Source organism: Capricornis sumatraensis, chromosome 17 (genome assembly GCF_032405125.1).
Source record: "Capricornis sumatraensis isolate serow.1 chromosome 17, serow.2, whole genome shotgun sequence".
Taxonomy (NCBI): domain Eukaryota; kingdom Metazoa; phylum Chordata; class Mammalia; order Artiodactyla; family Bovidae; genus Capricornis; species Capricornis sumatraensis.
This window is the reverse complement of record NC_091085.1, coordinates 19,266,791-19,286,804: the sequence shown is the minus strand read 5'-3', so window position 1 is coordinate 19,286,804 and position 20,014 is coordinate 19,266,791. Positions and strand designations below refer to the sequence as shown.

General features: G+C 41.5%; 1 protein-coding gene across 2 annotated transcripts in view; it reads right to left on the bottom strand.

Moving 5' to 3' along the window:
- Positions 1-20,014, bottom strand: part of SLC10A7 (solute carrier family 10 member 7) — a 302,665-nt gene that overhangs the window by 33,072 nt on the left and 249,579 nt on the right. For both annotated transcript variants that reach the window (XM_068989770.1, XM_068989771.1), the window contains 3 exons: positions 12,772-12,937; positions 11,753-11,804; positions 814-887 (listed from right to left, as the gene is read on the bottom strand). In XM_068989770.1, the coding sequence (XP_068845871.1) occupies positions 814-887; positions 11,753-11,804; positions 12,772-12,937 (292 nt within the window). The remainder of the gene's footprint in view (positions 1-813; positions 888-11,752; positions 11,805-12,771; positions 12,938-20,014) is intronic.

Here is a 20,014-nt window from a genome sequence, read left to right as displayed (position 1 = left end):
ATCTTTGTTTCCTAGTTTACAGACTGAACTTTAACATAAACAGACTTAGAGAAATGTTAAGTCAATTATACGCCAAAATGTAAAGGAATTTTTAAGATGAGTTTAACCACAATGTGCCTACTACCCCAAGGAGTTTGTGAATGATGTTTCCATAAAGTTTCTCATGACTTAATGATCTTTAATGTCTGAAAGCATGGATTCTAGATAACTGGACAGGTTATTGGGATAATGCCTTTAACCTGGGTAAAGGTAAGGAGAGAATAGCACTTTTCTTGATCTATTTTTGTCCATTAAATACGTACTTATTTCACTTTAGGTACCAATGAGACTGAGTTCACGATAACTAAATATATTGTTGTTTCTTTACAGAAATAACACTCTGAAACAAACTTCAGACTAATGTCAATTATTTTCACCCTGCTCCAAGCTTCCAGAAAATACGTTAACATCTTCCAGGGGTCACTCTAGGGCCTTCCAAAGCCAAGTTTGTGCTCACTGAACCCCCACAACTACCCCACTCCCCAACTTTTAACATGAACATTCAACCCTGAAAACCTTCTATGAGAATGGAAAACATGATTACAAGTAAAGCTAAACCCTACACTATTATATTTAGGCTCACAAAAGTGAGTTTAATTCATGATGGTATTTCAGAGTCATGACTGATCCCCACTTTGCTATCGTTCTTTAGGTGACAAAGTAGACAATACCCGCATTCCATTTAATTTGAAAAGTTGTTTGAATTTCAAAATCATAAGACGCAATTATCTGAAGGTAATATTAAGCTGGTGTTTCAGTCTGTGGATTACTTACCCAACGTGAGGGATTTGTGTGTAGAACAGAACATGACAGCTACAGTGTCTGCTGGTGTGAAACCTGAATTATTCCTGAGGACAAAAAAAAAAACAACCAAAACAATGCTTTATAAATACTGTTATAAAAAAGCCTATTTAACACATCCTCAATCAAATGTAGTACCTATCTTCATGCAAACATCCTTTTGATCAGTCCTGGAGACAGCAGTAATTCTATACCCAAACGCACAGAAATGTCCAAATTTCTTTTTAGAGAGTAATTTCTAGTTTAAGCATGAAAAAGAGACAGTCTTAAAAATGTGGTGGCGGGGGGGAGGTCTCTAAAAGCATATGCGTCATCAATCTGTGGCACAGGACTTTATAAAAATCCTGCAGCAAGAAACTCCATTAGTGCCCTCACTAGGCTGTCGCTTGATTTTAATGCAGTGGCTTGAAAGAGTTAATGTGTCTCCAAAAAGGCTTCCCTCAAGGAGCAACACATCCTTTAGGCAGCACACCTTTGAGAACTACATGGTGTGAACAAGGATTAAACATCATATGTTTCAGTAAAAATAACAAATTACCAATTGTTAGCAATTACCATGTGCCAAGTATTCCTTCAAGGCCTTTGCATGTAAAGACAAAAGTCCTATCAGGTAGCCAGTATGATATCCTTATTGACAGATGAGAAAACCAAGGCACACAGAAATTATGTAACCCATCCAGGACCTCAGAGCTAGGGAGTGAGTGACAGAGTCAGGATTTAAACCAAGTCCAGCTCCTGTGTCTATGCTTAACTGCTAAATAATATGTTAAAAGGCTTCCCTGGTGGCTCTGCCTGCAAGAATCTGCCTGCAATACAGGAGACCTGGGCTTGATCCCTGGGTTGGGAGGATCCCCTGCAGAATGGAATGGAACCTGCTCCAGTGTTCTTGCCTGAAGAATTCCCACAGAGGAGCCTGGCGAGCTACAGCCCATGGGGTCACAAAGAGTCGGACGTGACTGACTTTCAGGCAACAATACTAGAGTGGGTTGCCATATCCTTCTCTAGGGGATCTTCCCGACCCAGGGATCGAACCTGCATCTCCTCCATTGGCAGGTGGATTCTTTACCACTGAGCCACCTGGGAAGCCCTTGACTTTTCACTTCACTTCACTATGCTAAAGATAAAAAAATCTTGCTTAGTCAAAATCCCATTAAATGTTAGAGCTAAAATTTTTGTCATGCAATCTTTTTTTTTTTTTTTGAACTTTTTATTTTGTATTGGAGTATAGCCAATTAACGATGTTGCGATAGTTTCAGTCAAACAGTGAAGGGACTCAGCCATACATATACATGTATCCATTCTTCCTCTAACAGATCATCAAAACTTCACAATCATTTGTGCCTGTGTTGGGAGGGGGATATTCAAACACTAGAATTCAATGAAGAAATAATATTGAACTTAAAAAAATCCATTAAATGTTATGGGGATCAGTACTAGTGAATATCATATTGAAATTTCCTATTTTAGATCACAAAGATTTAGAGAACCAAGGACCAAAAAAGTTAGAGATGCAATTATTATTATTGCATCTTTGATATGTTAGAAACTACTCCTTCCTTCAGAATCAGTGTTTGAAGACATAGCCTATGTGAGTGTATTCATTCCCCGCCCTGAACTCAGACAAGAGAGTGACCAAAGGGAACAATGTTTTAAAGGCTGACTTTGTACAGTTGCAAATACAACAATCTACCCAATTGTCAATGATCTCAAAAGAAAGTGACTCCACCATTTCCCCTAGTAACCTTATCCTTTTTTAAAATTTTCATTTATTTGTTTTTGGCTGGGTCTTTGTCGCTGTGAAGGCTTTCTCTAGTTATGGCAAGCTGGGGCTGCCCTCTGGTTGAGGTGCATAGACTTCTCATTGTGGTGGCTTCCCTTGTTATGGAGCATGGGTTCTAGGAGTTTGGGCTTCAGTGGCTGCAGCCCGTGAGTTCAGTAGTTGTGGCCCTCTGGCTCTAGCGCACAGGCTCAAGAGTTGTGGCGCGAGAGCTTAATTGCTCCGAGGTACGTGGCAATCTTCCCACATGAGGTATGTGGGATCTTCCTGCCTGTCTCCTGCATTGGCAGGCAGATTCTTTACCACTGAGACCCTAGGGAAGCCCCAAAATGAACCTTATATATAATTTTCACTGGGAGAAAAAACTTCCCTCGATAGATCTCTCATCCCATTTCTTCGTTACATTCTTACTGGAGGGAAAAGGACCCTCTCTTCTACAACCTCCTCCTCTCTGCATAATGGTTCCTATATACAGTGGAATATTACTCAGTCATAAAAAGGAATGAAACTGGGTCATTTGTAGAGATGTGGATGGACCTAGAGATAGTCATACAGAGTGAAGTCAGTCAGAAAAACAAACATCGTACATGAATGCATATGTGTGGAATCTAGAAAAATAGTACAGGTGAACCTATTTCCAGGGCAGGAATACACACAGACACAGAGCACGGATGTGTGGACACAGGGCTGGGGAGGGTGGGACGAGCGAGGGGGAACAGGATTCACATATATACACTACCACGTATAAAGCAGATAGCTAGTGGGAAGCTGCTGTGTGGCACAAGGGGCTCAGTTCGGTGCTCTGGGACAACCTAGAGGGCTTGGACGGGAGGGCATGGAGGGAGGCTCAAGACAGAGCGGATACATGTGTACTTCTGGCTGGTTCATGTTGCTGTTGCTGCTGCTGCTGCTGTCGTTTCAGTCGTGTCCGACTCTGTGCGACCCCAGAGACGGCAGCCCACCAGGCTCCCCCGCCCCTGGGATTCTCCAGGCAAGAACACTGGAGTGGGTTGCCATTTCCTTCTCCAATGCATGAAAGTGAAAAGTGAAAGTGAAGTCGCTCAGTCATGTCTGACTCTTCGCGACCCCATGGACTGCAGACTACCAGGCTCCTCTGTCCATAGGATTTTCCAGGCAAGAGTACTGGAGTGGGGTGCCACTGCCTTCTCCTGATTCACATTGAAGAAGAGCAAAAACTAACACAACATCCTAAAGCAATTATACGCCAATGAAAAAAAAAAAGAATATTTAAATTGCCTTTTAGTCTCTTCTCCTTTGAAAAGGAATGTAAGTTCATGCTTCCTAACCAGTCTTACTTGCAACTTTTTTTTTTAAATAACATCTTTCCAAACAGAATTTTTGGTGTCTCTCAGGTGAGAGAAAAGGAGAGAAGGAGAAAGAGAAAGAGAGAGAGAGAGTGAGAGGCAGAGGGTTACGGTTTAAGTTTACTGAATTCATAGTAGTGAGAGGCGCTGTGCTTTCAAGAAATCTGATGAAGAGAAGAAAAGGTCCATGGAGGTGAGCGTGATTATACAGAAATAATGGATGAAACCACGTCCTCAAAGGAGCCTTTGAGGAGGAGGCTGAGATTCGCCTGAGAGCGTCCTCTGGTCTAAGAGTCTGTGAGCTGGAAGAATGAGGCAGGGTGAGTGAAAAACACAAGAAATTTTTCCGGTAGAGAACAAGAAAGTGGAGGTAATTCGTGTCAGGGATTTTCCTCTCTTTGTAAAGTGTAAGGTGCTTCATTCGTCCTCAGAGAGGTGACCCTATGACCTGACCTGAGAAATAAGAAAAGCTTGAGATAATCAGATTGAGGAACATGACCTGGTCAGTTCCCAATGAACGAGAAATGTCTCCAGGGATGAATGCCCAGCTGCGATGGTGGAACATGTGGGCAGGACGTGCCCAGCTGGCCTGGCCTGGGGCTGTCCCCCAGCCACGCTCCAGTGATAGTAACACTATGAAGACCTTCGAGGCATTTGGCTGACCTTGTTTGTTACCCATTCTCACTGTTTCTGGATTTATGTGATTTGCTTTTCTTCCAAGAGAGTCCGGCAATGCAGTTCTTTGGTGAATGCTATTCTGCTTGATATTTGTTCTTTTCCAGATTATAGTATATTTCTGATGTGTCTAAACCTCTCTGGCCAAGAAAGCTCTGACTTAATCTGGTGTTGGCCGTGCCATCTGCCATGCTGGAGCAGAGTTGCCAACGTGGCCAAGGAGCATGTCTCTAAGATATGCTTACTGGTCCTCTGCGTTTAGGTAGGGAGACCCAAGGTAAGCCCACGCGAGGTGGTGTCTGGCCCTGCTGTGGGTTGAACACTGCCCTAGGTTTCTACTGACACAAAGCCCTTCAGTGGGGAGGGAGAGTCAGGATATAAAAATGGAATGTTTGAGGTTAAAACAATATTCCACCTAAACAGGGCTGACATACTCTATCTCTGATTATAATCAACCCTGAATATTCATTGGAAGGACTGGGATGCTAAAGTTGAAGCTGCCAGACTTTAGCCCCCTGATGCGAAAAGACCCCGATGCTGGGGAAGACGGAAGGCAAAGAGAAGAGGGAGGCAGAGGATGAGATGGTTAGATAGCATCACCGACTCAATGGACATGAACTTGAGCAAACTCCAGGGGATAGTGGAGGACGGGGAGGCCTGGTGTGCTGCAGTCTGTGGGGTCGCAGAGTTGGACATGACTTAGTGACTTAGAACAACAACAACATACCCTCTCTACAGTAACAGATTGTTCTATATTGCGGATCTTGGGAAGCCAGTGGAGCAGGGACTCACTTAACGGTCTATCCGATGGGGGGTGGGGAGGGGGAGGATGGTGAGTAACCACAGCAGCAAACTTACCAAAAAATTCTACCATACATATACATATTTACTTGAACTACAGTCGATTTGCAGTAAATATTTATTGAGCACTGTAAGCATTTTGCATCCAGTATTTCTTTCTTCACAGAACAGCCTTATACAGTAACAGTATTTTTGTCTTTGCTTTTTCCAAAAAGGGATCTTAAAGCAGAGTTAGTTGCAGCAAGTCACATAGATAAGGAGGCTGTCCCAAACTGTGAAGACAAGTTTGCTTTCTGAGAAAAATATTATAAAAAACCAAAACCACCACACAATTTAGTGGATGACAGCAGCTAAGTAAGCCTCCTTCACCTACACTCTGGGGTTAAATGGCAGAAAGTCAAGATAACACAAAAAAACGGTGTCCTGTACATTATACTAAGTAGTAACGACTGTAATTATTTTCAGTGATTATCATCTCTATTGTGCCTGCTCACATTCTTGAAAGGAACTGCATTACTATTTATTTTTCAATTCTACCTTATCTCTTTTTAATATTGATTTTCTTTTTATCTCGTTCTTATAATTCTTTTGATTACTTTGGCTTCCCTCGAGATGTTTATTTCCTTTGCCTCCCAACTGGTCTTTTTATTCTCTCACAAAGCTTTCAATCAGTGTTTTCCACATAATATTTATTTTGCCTGCCTTTGCAGTACCCACAAAGGAAAACATGTCAGAAGGTTTTACTAGCAGAATTACAGAATGTGGAGCAGAGAAGGTCCTCTGAGATAGTCCCATCTAAGCCCACTGTTTTTACAGGGGGAAAGTTCCATGCGAAAACTTTCCTTTGTTAACCTCGGTACCAGTGTTTTGTCTTCACCGGTTTTAGGAGACCTCGTCTGTCCCCAGCTCTGTGGCACTAGACAAGTTAAGCAGGACTCTGGCTTAGCTGCCCCATCTCTGAATAGTAAGGAGACTTCCCATTAATGTGAAACAGATCGCCAGTCCAGGTTTGATGCATGAGGCAGGGCGCTCAGGGTCGGTGCACTGGATGACCCAGAGGGATGGGATGGGGAGGAAGGTGGGAGGGGGGTTCAGGATGCGGGACACATGTACACCCACGGCTGATTCACGTCCATGTATGGCAAAAACCACTACAGTATTGTAAAGTAATTAGCCTCCAATTAAAATAAGTACATTAAAAAAAAAACACACAAAAACTGAAAAAAAAGAAAAAAAAAGGCTCGTCTTCCCTTCCTCCCTGCCTGTCTCTCCCCTTCTCCTACTCTTCAGGCCAGCCCCCCTTCCCTCCCTGGGCTATGGTCAGAGGCTGAATGAGACATCTCATAGCAAATGTACTGATAAGGACCAAAGCACCCAGTTCAGTTCAGTTCAGTTCAGTCGCTCAGTCGTGTCCTACAAATATTTAAATATTTGTTCCCTTTCCTTTCTTTATGGTTTCTTCTGTCACAGAGAAGAAACAGAGAATGTCTCTGTTTCTATTACTCTAGTTGTCAGTCTACCACACTGTCTTATTTTGAAAAGGTTCCCCATTACTGCTTTTTTTCCTAAGCTTTTTAGCATTTTTCTTCTAACTTTGAAGCTTCTAAAAGTCACAGAAAGCTTAGGTCACTGTGGACAAAGGACTCTTGGTTTTATGAATGAACTCCCCGTTGCTAGCAACCGTGACAGAGAAGTGTCAAAAAGAATGTATTACAAAACTAGAAATGCTGATTCTCTCTCTTCCATAATTAGTTTTTGAAATAATATAAACTACTGTGATATAACAAATATTTTATAGTAGTTAACATTTCCAGAGCACTTGCTGTATACTAGGTATTATGCTGAGGGCTTTATGTACATATTATTTAATTTTCCAAATGACCCTATGAGATAGGTATGAGTACTGTCTTCATTTTATAAATGAGGACAATGACAAAAGTTATAAAGTTATTAAACAGAATGAAAACTCAAATCCATCTGACTCCAGAGTTGGAATTTTTAACTCTGATGCTATTCTGTGAACTGATAATTCAGGATACAGAATGTACTCTCAAATGTACTTTAAATACTCAGACTGTTAATAGAAGAGGCTCCCATGCCGCACACTACAGAGGTAATAGTTCAGGTTTGTAAACCTAAGAAATATTAACCAGGTAAGCAGAGTGTTGAAGGGAAGTTGAATTTTCTTGGCTGGGTCTCTCCTGGTTTATGCTAAACTTCCACCATCAGAGGTCAGTGGCATGCTGTACAAAAAAAGACAGACTGATTTCTCTGCTGAGATTTCTGTCTCTGATTTAGTTTTATTGGACTGGTAAGTTAAAGAAAAGAAAACCTGCTACAGGCCAATTTTATTAATTTTAAGAAGGAAGGAACAAAAAGTAGGAAAAGAAAAGAACTCAATGCCGTATAAACCAATGGGTTCTTGTTCTAACTCTGGGTGTTGTTGACTAATTTGTGTGTGTGTGTGAACTTGAAGAATCCAGTCACATACTCACTACAAATTCCCCAATCAAAACAAATATTAGGAATTTTAAAAGTAACTGAAGTAGCTTAGTGTGGTGGAAACAGCAAGAGTAAATGCTTTTGGAAATGTCAAATGGAGATGACACGCAATTCTAAGTGCAGCACCTGCCATCTGATTTGGGGTAAGTCAGTAAACTACCAGAATCTGATTTCTGGCAAGTTCCTAAACTACTCATCATCTGCAAAATAGCACCCACATGCACAGCGTCCTGGTCTTCTGCTGTCAGGCTTACACAAAATAACATATGCAGAAACTGTAGCATGGTACCGGACACAGAGCAGGGTGCAATAAATGTTGGTATTTTTCTTTTCTCTGGTAAAATCTTCAGGTGCTATGGGGTCTTCCAACGTGAAAACAGAACGTGAAGATCATAAATTTTGTCTAATCGAAACATGTCCAGATTTTAATGGCATGTTTTGGGGCTCTACAGCCAGTACCGAGGAGCAGAGTTATAGCTGCTCCACATTCTGCTGTCCCCCAAAGAGCATGCACTTCTGGCAGGGGGCCAAGCAAGTCCAAAACACAACAGAACCTCAGTGAAGGCAGAACAGAAGGGCCTCAAAACCACAAGGCTTTATGAAGTCCGGCCTCCTTCATGAGGAATATCCTCGCTTCTAATTTGACTGGTTGGGAAATGCCCCCCCACCCCCAGCAATAATCCCAATAGCGGCTGTTCTGCGGTCCTTCAAGGCGTTTTTCAGTCACTGACGGGGTATCTGTATTCCACTTACCCTCACGGGATGGATGAGTGAGTCTGATGATTACTTTTGCCACAAGGACCAGCAAGCAAACAACCAGCAAAAGGCAAACATCTTTTTGAAGATGACATAACGAGCCATTGACAAAAGGAACTTTAAAATAGCTTCTACTCTCAGACTTACCCAATTAAGTCACATTTTCTCTCCAACTTAATGGCTCTGGGCTTTATTCTTACTTCATAAATCACAAGCACAGGCTTGGAAAAATGTTTCCAATTACACCAATCAATACATTTTTATTGACTGTTTACAACTGGCCTCGAGCTGCACCAAGTGCTCTAAGAGCCAAGTGCCTAATGCGAGGCCTGAACCATCCGCGCTCGGACACCACTCCAGGCTTCGTAAACAAGCCAGGCTCCTCCCCTTCTGGCAACTCACTGCCAGGAACTGGCATTCCAGGGCCTGGCAATCTGGCCCACGCTTACCTACCCAGTTACTAGCATTATTTTCCGTTTTCTTTGACTCCTATTGTTCCTCCAGGTCGTGTGTGTGTCTGTGTGTGTCTACATGTGCATCACTATTTCTTCTCCCCAAAATTCCCTCATTGCGCCTGCATTTGCTAAACAGTTAGCTATTCTCTGTGACTCATGTCAATTCCCATCTCTTCCATGGAGTCTTGCTCTCACACTCTCTTTGAAAGTGCCTTCTTCTTTGAATTGTCTACGGGTTGTGTTATGGCAGCACTAACAGAACACTCAGCTATCAGTACCTATATATCTAGTCCATAAAGTCCTACAGGATCAAAATCATCACGTGTAGTATTCACTATGGTAACTTTCTCATATCTGTTGAACGTATAATACTGGTGGAAGACGTTTCATTAGAGGTGAGCCTTTATGAATAAGAAAGATGACGTAGGACACAGAGACCAATTCTGACATGGGGCCAGCCCAAGCAAGGGACAGAAATGAGAATGTTTGAGATTCCTCTGCTGCTGCTGCTGCTGCTGCTGCTGCGTCACTTCAGTCGTGTCCGACTTTGTGTGACCCCATAGACGGCAGCCCACCAGGCTCCCCCATCCCTGGGATTCTCCAGGCAAGAACACTGGAGTGGGTTGCCATTTCCTTCTCCAATGCATGAAAGTGAAAAGTGAAAGTGAAGTCACTCAGTCGTGCCCGACTCCTAGTGACCCCATGGACTGCAGCCCACCAGGCTCCTCCGTCCATGGGATTTTCCAGGCAAGAGTACTGGAGTGGGGTGCCATTGCCTTCTAGGGAACAACAAAGATTTTACCTCAACCTACAGCTTAGACAGTGTGAACTCTAGTAGCGGTTCACTCAGCCCCTCAAACGAACCTCATTCTGCAGGCACTGTGTAACCATTGAAGGTCTCTGAACAAGACAGCTATTATCAGAACTCCAAGCCACTGGAAACAAAATGAAATACACAAGAAATATCCAGTCTGCAAATGAAGGATATCAGAAAGTCATCCATGGCAATAGTCTAGGGAGAAAGGCAATGAGAGCCTGAATTAGGGAAGCAGCATTGGAAGCACAAGAAATATGACCAAGGCAGGATCAAGACATTTAAAAAAGAATTATGTGAAGGAGTCCAGTCTGAGCAACTCTGTGGATGACAGCTTCATTCATACCGAGTGAAGTAAGTCAGGAAGAGAAAAACACATATCATATATCAATACATATATGTGGAGTCTAGAAAAATGGTAGAGAAGAGCCTAGTTTTGGGAATAGAGATGCAGACAGAGAATGGACACGTGGGCACAGGGTGGGAGGGGGAAGTTAGGACGAACTGGGAGAGTTTAGCACTGGCATATATACGCCACCATATGTAAAATTTACCCTGGTGGCTCAGCTGGTAAAGAATCCGCCTGCAATGCGGGAGACCTGGGTTCGATTTCTGGGTTGGGAAGATCCCCTGGAGAAGGGAATGGCTACCCACTCCAGTTATTCTTGCCTGGAAAATTCCACGGACAGAGGAGTCTGGCAGGCTATAGTCCATGGGGTCGCAGAGTTGGAGACGACTTTCAGTTTCACTTTCACATGTAAAATAGCTAGCCAGTGGGAAGCTGCTATATAGCACAGGGCGCTCAGCCCCGTGCTCTGTGATGACCTGGCAGGGTGGGATGGGGTGAGGGGAAAGTCCAAGAGGCAGGGGATATATATATACTTAGAGTTGATTCACTTAGTTGTATTGTAAAGCAGTTATACTCCAAAAAAGAGAAAAGAATACATGCTCCAGTAAATCAACTCCCTGGGTTCAAATCCCAGCTTTACCATGTAAGAGTTGTGTGATTTTTAGATAAGCAGGTTTACCCTCATCTGCAAAGTGGAAAGAATGATTTCACTTAGTTATATGGTTGTTGTCAGACTGAAATATGTTAATACATTCAAAGAGCTTGGAAAAACTGGTACATATAAAGAACTCAATATATACTAGTACCATTCTCATTAAAAGAAGAGAGAGAGACAAAGTATTAGGGCAAAAGACTAATTCCATTTTGAAGGTGCTGAGTCTGAGGTCTTGTTAAGACAGTCAGGTGAAGATATCCAGAAGCGAAGTGGGAAGCAGAGCAGGAGCTCCGGGAAAACGCTGCAGTGGAAGGTCCAGTGCTCATCAGCAGGAAGCTGAGAGCTGCAGCCAGTGAGACAGAGAAGGCTGCCTAAGCACACAGTGGGAGTGAAGAAACGAGGGCCAAGCCCAGGTCGCTTGGTAACACCGACAACGTGATGGTGGCGAGAGCAAGATGGAACAGCCAGGAGACAGAAGACTAGGGAAGGGTGTAGGGGCCTAGAAGTCAAGTACAGAGCATGATTCTCAGGAAGTGGTGCTCGTGGTAAAGAATCCACCTGTCAGTGCAGGAGACGCAAGAGACGCAAGAGAATCGGGTTTGATCTCTGGGTGGGGAAGATCGACTAGAGGAGGAAATGGCAACCCACTCTAGGATTGTTGCCTGGGAAATTCCATGAACAGAGGACTCTGGCAGGCTATAGTCCATAGGGTCACAAAGAGTCATACATGACTGAGTACATGTGCATGCGCACACACACACACACACACACACACATACACACACACAAATCTAATCACTTACCTTGTGGAAAAGATGAAGGTTAAAAGCATAAAACTCAGTTGAATAGAACATACTGAAAAAAAAAGATTAAATCTAAATTAGCACTGTAAAAACAATATCTGCAGCCTACTTATTGGTATGCTTAGTTTTATCTGAAAGTTATGGGAACTCAAGTACGAAAACAAATGAATAAGCCAAACAAACACACATTGCTAAACTGACAGAATCATTTACACTAGCAGGACTTGATCTGTTCTTATGAAAGATACTCCCAGAGATAAGCTATGATATTTGCTACTCATGGTAGGTCTAAGACCTTCTTTGATTTAAAATTTGGTTATTTAATTTGTTCAGTTTAGCAAACGCTGGTTTATCCGATGAAAATTAGCAAATAGCAAATCACAAATGCGGTAGCATGTAACATATATTTTAGAATAACTCATGGTGATTTTAATAACAAAAGACTCTTTGATATTACAATTACCAAAAGTTGTCTTTGGTATTACAGGGTATGGAGCAAAAGCTTAGTTTTTGAGCCTAGCAGTTTTTTGCATGGTATAGTCTGCTGCTTCTAAATATGAAATGATATTACTTTGGGTTTATTTTATTAATAATAGAAAAAAATGACTTAAATAGTCACATTTTAACCAGTGCAGCCAATTACTATACTCAGAAAACAACAGTACCACATATTATAAATCCCACTTTTAACTCACAATAAAGGGTAAAATAAACTTCAAGTTAAAATTTTTAAAATAGGCAAGAAAGGGGTCACTTTAACATTTGAATCTGATAGCTGTTGCGGCTTCTTTCATCAACTATTATAAATCAGACATAAATAAACAAAGGAGATTAAGTTATACGTGGATGCTGATGTCTTTTTAAAGAACAGATACCCACAGTCACTACATATAATATGAAACGAAATATTCTTTTCTAATCAAATGAACCTTGGCAATGAATTTAGGGATCACAAATAGTTATGATTTGCTAGTGGGGAGGCTGAGGAGGGAGCCAGGACAGCCCGCCCTCCGACTTACTTATGAACAGTACCAGAAGGAGACTGAATTTATCCAGGTCGATACTTGGGTTTGAGAACGTGTCACAGAAGGTTGTGTAGATGATCATGAGGAGCACGCTGCTGCTGACGGCACCAAAAGGAGGCTGCTTTCTCTCGAGCCAGTCCTTGATGTATCTTCGGACAATCTGAAACACAGAGACCAACAGGTTGCCTCTTTTCAGGGGGAGTCGGGCTGGGCATCGCAAAGTGATTCTGACAGCGAAAGACAGAAAGGAAAGAGAATAACTTGGATGAGGGCCACGGTGGACTTCAGAGCTTCCCCGCCACCCCATTCTTCTCCTGGGGAATTTAACATTTGTACTGCAGCTTCCGCTAGCGTCCATAATGAGAGTGTATTTTCAACTGCATTCAAATCCATCCTTAATCATGCCAAATGCTCTCTGCTGGCTGTCAGGGAGACATGCCCATTAAGCCTCCCCAAAGTTTATCTCCTCTGCTGATCCTAATGGATGTGTGTAATTATCACAGTCCCCTTTGCCTCAACAGACAACTCCAAGTGCAACTTTGGGAGTCTTAAAAATCTGACATCTTCAAGAATTTCAAGATGGTAGATAATCGAAAGTGATCCATGGAACATATTAATATTTAACATGCTAGCAATGCACCAGAAGTTTTTAATTAAATTATAACTCATGCTTGAAAAGCAAAAGTGCATGTGTTGTGGGAGTTTAAATAATTCAGATGCTGAATATCTAGAGTTTTTGTGAATCCAAAGACAAATGCCATTTGCATGCTTTCAGAATTCTAGAATTAACACTTAAAAATGAATAAACCTGTCCTAACTTTCCAGAAAAAGGTGAGTGAAACATGAAGTTATACGGCAAATCCCCTCATATTTTAAAATCAAATCGGATATTTCAACTCAGGACAGCCTGAACACTGGCGATAACTTTAAGTTTGGATATAAAAGTGAACCACTCTATTTAAAACCTTCGGCTTTTGAAGGAAGCTGAACAAACCCGATAATGAGGACTAGAGTTGAGACACATTAAGTTCTGAGTCACTCATTATCCTGCATAATTGAACATGAGATTTCACAACAGGCTGAATTACCACGATCCATTAGCAATAATGAGGTCAGGGAACTTCTCCTGACAAGGCTGATGGGGTTCTGTCAGCTTCTACTCCGGCTCAAAAAGGCTTAATTCGCAACGAGGCATGCCTTCACAGATCCTCAAGAACAAATAAACGACTCTCCAGAGAACCTGCGGACGGCCGGCTACTGGATCAGTTTCCTCCCACCTCAAGGACTCAGCAGGTGAAAGAAGTGTTGAAGGTGTTCTGCCAGAAAGCTGACCGGTTGGTAAGAGAAGCAGGGTCAGCACCTTGAAGGCTGGGTGGGGTGGGAGGAGAAAGAGGGCTTTATATCGAAATGTCTGTGTTTGGGAAAGTCGCTCAGTTGTGCCGAACTCTTTGTGACCCCGTGGACTATATAGTCCATGGAATTCTCCAGGCCAGAATACTGCAGTGGGTAGCCTTTCCCTTCTCCAGGGGATCTTCCCAACCCAGGGATCGAACCCAGCTCTCCCGCATTGCAGGTGGATTCTTTACCATCTGAGCCACAATAGTGTTAAATATTTTTAAAAAGTACAACTTGGAATTAAAGTTATAGCTGCAATTATTAAAAAATTGTGTTTTGTTTCTGTAAAAGCAATTGCAAACCATAGTAACTTATCTAGTGATCATTTCTTTCTTTACAATGAAAATGTAGTGAGGTATAGAGAAATAGTTAGTTCTATTACACAGCATTACAGACTGATGTATCAGAACACACATTTTGGTACCAGAGGGACTCAGAAAAGCTATGACCAATTTCAACAGCACATTAAAAAGCAGAGACATTACTTTGCCAACAAAGGTCCATCTAGTCAAAGCTATGGTTTTTCCGGTAGTTATGTATGCATGTGAGAGTTGGACTATAAAGAAAGCTGAGCACTGAAGAAGTGATGCTTTTGAACTGTGGTGTTGGAGAAGACTCTTGAGAGTCCCTTGAACTGCAAGGAGATCAAACCAGTCCATCCTAAAGGAAATCAGTCCTGAATATTCACTTGAAGGATTGATGCTGAAGCTGAAATTCCAATACTGTGGTCACCTGATGCAAAGAACTGACTCATTGGAAAAGACCCTGATGCTGGGAAGGATTGAGAGCAGCAGGAGAAGGGGACGACAGAGGATGAGATGGTTGGATGGTATCACTGACTCAATGGACATGAGTTTGAGCAAGCTCTGGTAGTTAGTGATGGACAGGGAAGCCTGGCATGCTGCAGTCCACGGGGTCGCAAAGAGTCAGACACGACTGAACAACTGAACTGACCTGAACTGAGGGACTCAGACGGCCCCATGTTCAGATATATCACCATGGGGCACGTGTGCTCAGTTGTGTCTGGCTCTTCAAGACCCCATGGACTATCATCCACCAGCCTCCCCTGTCCATAGGGTTTCCCAGGCAAGAATACTGGAGTGGATTGACATTTCTTTCTCCAGACGCCATGGGGGTAGCTGCTTAATAGAAGGTCACAGACGTTTCACTTAAAAGATCATTCTATAACTTATTGTTCCTAGTAGCAATAATGCTGATAATTGCTCTAATCAATGCAACTCAACATCTTTAGGAAATAAAACATGGAAATGACATGGGGTTATTGAAATTGATAGTCTCCAATTTTGTTTTAATATATAATGGTTAAAAAGACAGAAGTCCTCTCTCTGCAATAGATTATAGAATGCGGGATCCCAATTCCAAAAGTAAAAGCCCCACCACCTCTGACAAAATAAACAAATAAATATGAATGAGGTGTAACTCACCAATTTAAAAACCAAGACAAACCTGTAATCGTCAATCAACTTTATAAGTTTTAATCTGATTTAGTCAACCTAATTAGTACCTCTTTCTTCATTACAAAGTACTCAGAGTCTCATAGTATATTAGGATTCTTCTAATATGGCAAGAAACAGGGACGCCAAATTCTGCATCCTCCTAGCTAACATGGCTTTCCTCTCAACTCTTCATGTTGGATACTGAATCTTAAAATAGAAAACAACTAGAAGGTTGGAAACTTTACAGACTTATAAGTGGAACGATAACCCTAGTGGAAAATAGATTGTTCTTTACTGTTTTTAGTCTTATAGTGACATTTGTCTGTGTTTCTATACCTTGCCAGCCTCCACAGGGCGTTTTCATCTCCTTCTAAAATTAAAATCACAAAACACCTTCTTTTGCACTGTGTAGCTAGAAAAATGTTAAAATATTTCACAAACTACTGGGTGAAGTCATGTTGATATGCCTCAAATATGGGCTTAGGATATAAACTCCAGGAAACCCAACTTCTCTTACACTTTTGACACAAACATTCTCCACTCATCAAGAATTCATGTCATTTAAAAATTCTCCAAACCTCTTTGCCTTACCCCAGTGTTTAATAACCTCATAGGAAACAAGACTTGCTCAGAGATAGATGAACGCAACCTGATATAAACCACTCAGAATTCTCTTTTTTTGGGGGGGGGGGAAGTCAAAATGAAGTGGAAAAATGCATTCTGGTGAGGCGGCTTGTTGTAACTTTCTTTGGAATCTATGCTAATTCATTTTCCCTCATAGCTCACAGAGATGCATTCTCTCAAAATTAAATGACAAATCCTCACCAACTTGCTTGCTTTTCACTATGGAGATAGAAGGGGAAAAAAAATCTTCCATCAGAAGCCTTTTGCTTTTATTGTCTCGTCTTCTGCATTTTGATTTTCTTTACTTTAAATTAAGCACCAGGAAAGGTTAAAACGAAACTTAAACTTTTGAATCCTTGTATTTCTAATAAGCTGAACTGCATGCCAATTACTGCATGATCTCCAAGGTGAGACCCTGGAAAAATAACAGTCTTGGGTGAAGAAGGTTGATGCGCAGAGGTAAGTGAGAAGTATAATAGCCATCATTTTGTTTTCTTCATTTTTTTTTCCAGGGCATTTTCTTGTGTTTTCCTTTCTATTCTGTCTTTACACTTACAAATGGATCTTTGAGTGCGGTTGATTTTTCAGGTTAAGTTTGATTTTAAAATTCATTTTTTTTCAGGTAGGTTTAGATTGTTTCTTCAATTTTTTAGAAGATTTTTTTGTGTCTTTTATTAAAAATTTTTTAAGAGTTCATACAATTTAAAAAATTAATTAACTTATTTTAATTGGAAGCTACTTTACAGTACTGTAGTGGTTTAGGTTGCTTTCCATTTACAGTTACTACAAAATATTGACTATACTTCCCATGTTGTACAGCACATCCTTGAGCTCGTCTTACACCCGATAGTTTGTGCCTCCCGCTCCTCAGTCTCTGTACTGCTCCGCCCCCTCCCCACTGTCACCACTGACTTGTTCTCTATATCGTGAGTCTGCCTTTTTTTTAAATCCTCTATTCCACTGAATATATATTTTTTCAGAAAGTGATTTGTTTCTTCATTAACGTTCTTTTGAAATGTACAGTCAGGGATGAGACATCAAATCCAATTGTATAACATTTATTAAACACTGAGTAGATTCAAACTAATATTGCACTTTCTTTAAACAAAAGTGGGAACAATAATAATAAATGGATTATTTATTTTAAATAGAAGCACCCATCTATTTAAAAGAAGCACCCATCATCGACTTCACTCTCTGAAATTCTTTCCCTCTACTAACATTTACTTCCATTCTCAGGAACAAGGTTAAGCAGATTCTATCCTGCTTGGGTTACAGCTGAAAACAAAGGCACCTGAGAGCCCAAACAGCTTGCATAGAATGCTAAAAAGTAGTCACGTGGATTATTAGGACTCTCACCTCTATCTCCTGAGTGAACAATAGCACAGGGGTTCAAGGTATAGACTTTGGAGCATCTTACTTTGTGATCTTGGGCAAATTCCTTAACTTCCCTGGGCCGCACCTCTAAAATGAATAGGCTAGTAATTGTAGGGAGGACTAAGTGATTAAATAAATATAAAATGCTTTAGAACCAGGGACTGTACATGGTAAATAAGAACTATTCTTATTCCCAAGTCCCAGTCTGCTGACGTTTCTATCACAGCACTCTTCACCTATATATCCCACTGTATGATACATTAATAGAAGCCATTGCTCTCCCAGAGCGATTTAAGTGAAGCGATGAAAACCTAATATCATTTTATAAGTGCAAAATTTTACTAGCATTAATAACATTAACTGCAGCTTCAGCTGGAGATTATTTAATATGAAAAGTCAATCTCAAACTGAGAAACAAAGCATGAACGAGGGACTAGAAAATGCATAAATGACAAATAATATGCTTTTTTACTATTAACTTATTGAAGTGGGTTTAGTGTGCTGTTTAAAAAAATATTTTTCAAAGGTAGTGGAAATTCTATTTCATTAACATTGATTCATAAATCTCTCAAATCTAATGCATAAAATAAGCATTTGTCACAGGCACTTAGATATATTGAAGGCTTTATCAGAAAAGAAGAAACATTACAATAACACACACTTAATTTCATTCTAAAATTGATGGAAGCAAGCAATCTCCCAACCATCTATGGAAAGACTAATCTTATCTCATACACTCACGGCATCTCCGAGCTGGAAGATATTAAACTCTTAGCTCTACAAACGAGCTAAGTGAGTCCTAGAAATCATGTGTATAGCCAGGCAGTGGCAAAGACCAAACTAGACCACAGGCATCAGCGTGTCAGACTGTGCATCAGTGTGTCACATGTCAGACCGCCTGTGACTGATGTGTCAGTCATTCAGTAATGATTTCAGTCCAAAAGAAGTATTGTCTGGAGCAAACACGTACACACAAAAAGCAAAGTCCACTCTAAGAAACGTAAATAAGAAATGGAATGATAAAAGTTTTATCATCATTAAAAGATTAAGGAAAATATTTTCAACTCACCCTTCCTGGTCTTTTTCTTCTCTCTCTAGTTCCCAACATTTATTTAACAGGTAATAATAAAATCTCATTTAAAATGCATATAAAAATCTACGGAAATGTTTACTTTAATATATGGCAACTCTGATTATAATTGAGAAATGAGGCTGCATTGCCAGGAACCTAGTTCCTCTGAAGTAGGATGCTGAGCACTTCTGACGAGGCCCACAAAGACCATATCTCAAAGGTTAGGTTGGTCAGTGAGCAAATGAACAGAGAGATTAAAAAGCAGACAAGGTCCCTGGTCTCATGGAGCTCACGTTTGAGGAAATAAATAAAATGCAAAAGGAACAAGTAAACAAGAAGTAGATAATGCTCCATACCAAACAGAGGTTCAAACTGGATAAGACACTAGGGACTGAATGGGTTAGCCTGTGGAGGAAGGGTCTTTCTTAGGAGGTGAAGTAGATAATGCTCCATACCAAACAGAGGTTCAAACTGGATAAGACACTAGGGACTGAATGGGTTAGCCTGTGGAGGAAGGGCCTTTCTTAGGAGGTGACAGGTAGGAAGGTGTCCCAAACAGAGGGACAGGCAGGACAGAGGCTGACAGGTTTCAGAAACGGAAGCAAAGTCAGTGAGACCCAAGGGTAATGGCAAGGGGGAGAGTGTCAGGGGAAGTAAAAGGGATTTGAAAGCAGAGGACAGGGTAAAAGGATCTCATAAGGAAGCAGAGCAGGATGTCTGGGAAGTGCTGAATGACATTTTAAATGTGGGGTCATGAATTTTAAACAAGATGGGAACTAATAATATATTTCTCTCTAGCGAAGCTGGTTGTTGTTGTTCAGTCGCTCAGTCATGTCTGACTCTTTGTGACCCCATGGACTGCAGCACACCAGGCTTCCCTGTCCTTCACTATCTCCTGGAGCTTGCTCAAACTCATGTCCATTGAGTCAGTGATGCCTGGGAAATCCCATGGACAGAGGAGCCTAGTGGGCTACAGCCCATGGAATGCAAAAGAGTCCTGAGAGTTGGACAGGACTGAGTGAAGCCGGAGATCTTGGGAAAATGGCTGGCAGGGCTACAGAGAAGATAAATTCAAAGTTTCCTTCAGCCAAGATTTTCATACAGTGTACATCCGACTCCTGGAAGGAAGTGAAAGTGAAAGTCGCTCAGTTGTGTCCAACTCTTTGCAAGCCCACGGACTATACAGTCCATGGAATTCTCCAGGCCAGAAAACTGCAGTGGGTAGCCTTTCCCTTCTCCAGGGGATCTTCCCAACCCAGGGATCGAACCCAGCTCTCCCGCATTGCAGGTGGATTCTTCACCAGCTGAGAAT